At 35.0% G+C, this 6205-nt stretch overlaps 1 protein-coding gene across 2 annotated transcripts; it reads left to right on the top strand.

Annotated features, from left to right (window-relative positions):
- The first annotated feature begins 677 nt into the window (after positions 1–677).
- On the top strand, positions 678–5665 carry LOC110691756 (protein UPSTREAM OF FLC-like). Of its 2 annotated transcripts, none has more exons than XM_021868700.1 (7): positions 678–1050; positions 1563–1861; positions 1942–2011; positions 2808–2923; positions 3053–3947; positions 4635–4940; positions 5030–5665. In XM_021868700.1, the coding sequence occupies exons 2-7, from the start codon at positions 1672–1674 to the stop codon at positions 5073–5075; spliced, it is 1623 nt and encodes a 540-aa protein (XP_021724392.1). In that variant the 5' UTR covers positions 678–1050; positions 1563–1671; the 3' UTR covers positions 5076–5665. The 2 variants fall into 2 exon arrangements, with proteins under 2 accessions (XP_021724392.1, XP_021724394.1); XM_021868702.1 differs by lacking the exon at positions 678–1050 and adding an exon at positions 1088–1230.
- Positions 5666–6205: the final 540 nt, after the last annotated feature.

Here is a 6205-nt window from a genome sequence, read left to right on the forward strand (position 1 = left end):
AGATTTTTGAAACATTAATAAAGTTGATACTAAACGTAATACAAATTATTTTGATATAAATAATCATATTTTTTGTTGAGATTTTTTTTTCTTTTTATTTTACAGATCAATTTAAATTTTTTGGATTTTGCACAACTCTACCGCTAGAGAGGAAAAGGATGGAGTAGGGTGAAATTTCATTGTATTGTATTTATAAAATACACTCCATCCATGATTAATACTATATCCATAACTCTTCGTAAATGAGCTAAAATAGTACTAATACATTTGTATTACATTAAAAGAAATTATAAATTCAATAATTTTGTCATCATTGTCTTTGAAATTTTACACAATTGTATGCAATCCAAAACCATTCCTTTGTACGAATTTTAACATGTGAAAATCACTTTATTTAGAAAAGTGAAATTATTTTTTTCTAAAGATATGCAATGAAACAATAAAGATCATTTGAGCCAAAAGAACTATAAAAAAACATTTAAAGTTTACCAATTTAAAAATGATACAGAGTAAGTAGAATTTTTTTTTTTTTTTTATTTTTTGATATTTTTTTAAAGAAAGTGAGTAGAATTTTTTTTTTTTTGAAGACGTGAGTAGAAATTAAAAAACCAGATTTTGAATCAAAAGTGAATAAATAAAATTTCAAAAGAACAAAGAAGCATATAGAGATCTACTTATTTTTAATTATTCTTTAAATAAATTTATATTAATAGCTACATTGATTTAATAATTATCGCGCAAAAATGTGACCTATCATTGAAAGAGTGGTAGACGGGGCATAAAAATAACAAAAAAAACTCGAATTAAAAGCAATTGGATTGGAAGAATCCCTCATTCTCCGGTTGGTCCATTTCTTTCTCTCACTCTCAAAATTCACTCTCTCTGTATTGAACCTTTCAGACACACCTTTGCTGTGCTGTACTGCTACTGTTCAGTGCTCAGTTCCCTCTGCTTCTTTCCCGCATTTACTGTCAAACCCCATTTTTTGTACTCATGACCACCATTTCCAACCACCTCCTTTCTCCCTCATCTTTCCTCTGCGCTCTTCAGGTTCATTCTCTTTCTTCTCTCTCTTCCTTTTCATTTCCATCTTTCAATTTCTGCAGTTTTTCATTCTTCTGTTACCTCTCTTTATATACTTTTGTTTTTATTTTTTTTAGTTAATTTCTTCATTTTATGCTGATTTTGTTTCTAAATTTGCCTTGAAATTGGTGAAATAATTGATTCGAGGTATAAATTTTGAAAACTTTGATGTTTGTTTTGATAATTATTTGTTTGATTTTGAATACGTTAATTTGGCTAATATTTGTGTACGAATTAGCTTAAATTTGGTGAAAAAAAGGAGATTCGACCTATAAATTTCGAAGAATTTGATGTTAGTTTGGCAATTATCTATGTTCGATTTTGAAATTTAGTTCCGCGTTGAGTGAGATTTGCATTACTTTGGCCAGCATTTGTGTATGAATTAGCTTGTAATTAGCGAAAATGTTGATTCGAGTTCGAAATATTGAAGAATTTGATGTTAATATAGCTAATTTTTGTGTTTGATTTTTGATTAATAGCTCATCTGTGACTGAGATTTGCGCACTTAATTGGTTGGAATTTGGAAACAAAGTGTTGTTAGGGATTTGAGATTATAGAGGGAGAAAGAGGAGAGAGAGAGAGGTGAAAATGGAGGGAAGGATGAAGAAGTACAGGCAAGTTAGTCCAGAGAGAGCAAAAGTGTGGAAGGAGAGGTCGCCGAAGTACGTGCAGAATCGTAAAGTACCGGTTGTTTATTATCTGTGTCGAAATCGACAGCTCGAACATCCTCATTTTATTGAGGTTCCTATATCCTCTCCTGAGGGTCTCTATCTAAGAGGTATTGTTGTTAAATTAAGAGAGTGAAAATCGATGTTATCGAAACATGATGCTGATACAAGTATGTGTTTTTGTTTGCAGATGTGATTGAGAGGCTAAACAATCTGAGAGGAAGAGGCATGGCTTCAATGTATTCATGGTCTTCTAAAAGGTAGTCATACATTATCACTTTTGCACATGTTGCTTGTCTGGAAATCTAATAAAAGAAAAAAGGGTTAAAAGGATACTTAGATGTTTTGCGTCGATTTAACTAAAGCCAATGTCTTTGTGACTTTTAATTGCAGAATCATGTGTTCTGAAGCTTAGATGAGTTTATTGATACCGTCGACTTTAGCTTGATTTTTCTAGCTTTATTAATACTTTAGTCTAATTATGGTATTTGCATACACAATTGAATAGTGAACAAACAACATGCTCACACAGTCACACTTAATTTCTGTAGCTTCTATAGGAAAAATGTGTTCTGATTTTTCTAAAGCTTAGATGAGTTTATTGGCACTATCGACTTTAGACCAGTTTTGCTAGTTTTAGTAATACTTTTTAGTCTACTTATGGTATTTGCATACATGAATGAATAGTGAACTTATTCAAGGACAAGATGCTCACATTTAGCTTTTAATCTCAAATTGACGATACTTTAGCCCATAGAATTTATGGTAATAGTCATTCAAGTGAAGTGAACACTAAGATCTTAGCGTTACTGTAAGTCTTGCTTAAAGTTATTTTGAGCAGAGAATTTGTTTGTAAAAGAATGCCTTCTCTCCTAATATTGATCATTGTCAATTTGTCATTACCTTTTGCTAGTAAAAAAATTTAAAGTTTACTCGTCACCAAAAAGAATTTATTCATGGCTTATTGCTTATTGCATGTGACTTTTGAACCTCATCTTGAGCATGTGTTACCGGTATGGATTTTTCAACTCATTCTGCTTCTTTAAACCACCACAGAAGCTACAAGAGTGGGTTTGTTTGGCATGATCTCTGTGAAGATGATCTCATACTTCCGGCACATGGAGATGAGTATATTCTCAAGGGTTCCGAGATCATTGAAGATTCCAACTCAGGTAAAAAATTTCACTAACAGTAGCTTATTTAAAGATGTAAAGCTATGAAACTAGAGTCCATGGTTGACAGGTTAGACTAGTTGGAAAAATAAAAAAGTTCTTATCTTTAACTTTTTTTTTTTATTGCAGATCGTTTCAGCCCGGTAGCTGTTTACAGGATGCACAACTTAAAACAATTACCTGAACCACCTACTTGCAGAAGTCACGAGGATACATCCCCTTCCATGAGCACGGATGACAAGAGCACAGATGACAAAGAAACAAAGCATCCTCATGAAGATGAGACATCCCCTCCATCTCAACGTTCAGGTTCCTCAGCTGTTTCTCCTGACTCAAGAGCAGGGAGCCACTCTCCATGGGGTGCTTCCTTAAGTCTGACAGAATACAAGTTACCCAAGAGTGAAGGTGCAGCCGATGCTTCTACTCAGACTGAGGAAAATCCGAGACAAGTTAATCAGAAAGAAACCTGTACTCGAGGTGTTTCTACAGATGATGGGACATTAGGTGGTGAACAACATGAGGACACCCAGAATCATGCTGATAGCTCAAAACAGAATCCAGAGATCAGTGGAAATTCTGTTTCGCCACCAACTTCCTCAAGTGCATCTTCATCTGGTGGAAAAGCTGAAACATTGGAATCTTTAATTAGGTCTGATTTAAGTAAGATTAACAGCTTCAGAAGACTTGAAGTGGAAGATATGCAGATGCCATCCAGCAGCAAAATGAAAGCGTCAAACATGTTGATGCAGCTGATTTCTTGTGGGTCAATATCAGTGAAAGATCATAGTTTTGGGCTGATACCTCTCTACAGGCCGAGATTTTCTGATTCAAAATTTCCTTCCCCTCTATATTCTACTTCGGTAATGTTAGGGGAGCTTGATTGCTTGTCAGACAACTCAAGGTTAATGGGTCTCAGATTGGAAGATAAGGAGTACTTTAGTGGAAGCTTGGTTGAGACTAAAATGCCAAAGGAACAAGGGGACGGGCGTACTCTTAAACGGTCTTCTTCATATAATGCTGACAGGTAATAAGCCTATATCTCAATTTGCACTTCTTTAAACCTAGCATATATAATGCTGTGTACTAACATACTTCAAATTTCTCATCCTCAAGCTTATTGGCTTTGTGTGATTAGTTCTTCAGCTAAATCTACCTTCTAGTTTGTAATTTCTCGGTTCATTAGTACATCATGCTGAGAGGGGAAACCCAGAAAACATCTTTTGGCTCGTAAAATGGGTTATTCTGGGCTTGGAGATGAGTTAATCGTGCAAATTAAGTAAATATGTCTGATGGTGAAACAGAACCTCTGGTCCTTAGAAGACCATGAATATTAATGAAATAAAAAAACAAATTTCTCAAATGCCTTTATAAATCTTCTTGTCATATGGTAGATTTTGAAGAAGCATGCTAAAGGAAAAGAGGTCTACAAAACACACTATTCCTGTAGAACAAAGATCATACTGTACATCTAGACATGATCGGTTGGTTTGCACCAAAACAAGATATGATAGGCTAGTCAAATCTGAAACGGGAACAGGCACGTTGTCGGCTGTAATATCAATTTAGCATTTGCAATATTTTTTAATTGTAATTGATATTTGTATCTTATACCCAATTATACCCCTATATCTGCTGAAGTTGTGAAGAAGCTATAAGATCATGTTACTAAGGAGTTGTGCTAAAGTGATAACAATCAATTGGTTTCATTCAGATCTTCTAAAAAATTTGATTCGGTTGATAACAATGGAGAGGCAACCTCAACAAAGACTAAATGCATTCCAAGGTCCATCAAAACCTCTTTAAGCAAGCCAAGAAGCGAGTCATTGAGATCACCCATATCAGATAAACCTAGGGTGTCTTCTGATGGAAGCCGTGAATCACGGGTCATATCTCATGATATGGCAAATGGTGGCAGTAAAAGGATGTCAGAGCCTTCCTCAGGGAAGAATCCGTCAACAAGAGTAAATTCCTTCAGAGAAGAGGAGATTCAGGAGAAGATCATTAAAATCGAAGAAAGTTAAGTTTCAACTCCTACCCATTTTTTCGCAACTAGTTCTTGATCGCATCTTTTTGTTGCCTGAATTTCACTTCGTACTATCCTAACAGGCTGGCTTCAGGAGCCCGGATTATTATTCAATCCAAAGAGAACTAACATTGCCTGCTGTAAAACTGTAAGTCCTCGCCTTCTCGGACAATCAAGATACTCTTTACACAGGTCTGAATGGCAGCCATTAGATTGTTGGCGGGACAATTCGACGAATCTGTAAAAATGAGAAAAAGGGAGGGAAATTTAAGATGAAAAAAATCCTTTGGGAGATTGGGGGTTGAGGGTGTGGTAAAGTACAGCTGAGGTGGTCCTACTGCTTTGATATACATAACTGTTTTCCAAATGTTAGGTGCCCTGAAGATGTAGAGTACTGTAGTTGTGCAGTGAAAGTATCATTCCAAATTTTCTGCTACTGCTGTCCTGCATGTTGTCTCACAAATAGCTTAGCTTGTAACAGTAAAAAAGGTAGGGCAACCAGCATCTTGTCTCTTTGTTAAATTCTTGTCTAAAAAAGAAAGTTTTGTTTTATTCTTCTGAAATGTTTCTCCTGGAATTTATGAGCATATGTAGGTGTGTCCAAATCAATGTACCATAAATATGAATGAATTAATTAAATGTTGTAATGTTGGCTTAGATTCGGCGCAAAATCTTGTATGAAATGAACTTATAGTAATTTTATTGTGAGGTCGTTGTAATTTTTCTATTTGTAAATGTGACTCCAAAGTCCTTGTTCTTCTTAGGAATAACCCTATTGACTCATAAAAAGATAAGTAAGCTTGCCTCTCCTAAAACTTGTTGAATTTTCTGTTGAATTGCATGTCAATGTCCAAACTTCCATATTCTAGTGATGTACTTGGAGAGAGTAGGGGAAAAAAAGGAAGAGTTAAATGGTGACATTATATTGTTGAGAGAATGCAAGAAATACTAATAAGAAGTTGAGAACGACAAAGAACATTCACAAATAATATTTGTGGCTCACTAACAATGTGTTGACTAGGGCTGAGCAAAAATTATGGTAACCATGAATCGGAATCGAAACCTGTTAGGAACTGCAGGTTCCGAAACCGGAACCTGTACAAGAGGTTCCGGTTGTGGGTAGTAAAATAGAGAACATGTTGCAACAGGTTATGGTTCAGGTTCTCGATTTTTTGGAAACGGAACCTATAGGGTATCCTGTAACCTAATAAAAGTGGTACTTAAGCTCAAATTATATATCAATTTAAGCCTAATTTTTA

Source organism: Chenopodium quinoa, unplaced genomic scaffold (assembly GCF_001683475.1).
Source record: "Chenopodium quinoa cultivar QQ74 unplaced genomic scaffold, ASM168347v1, whole genome shotgun sequence".
NCBI classification, from domain to species: Eukaryota; Viridiplantae; Streptophyta; class Magnoliopsida; order Caryophyllales; family Amaranthaceae; genus Chenopodium; species Chenopodium quinoa.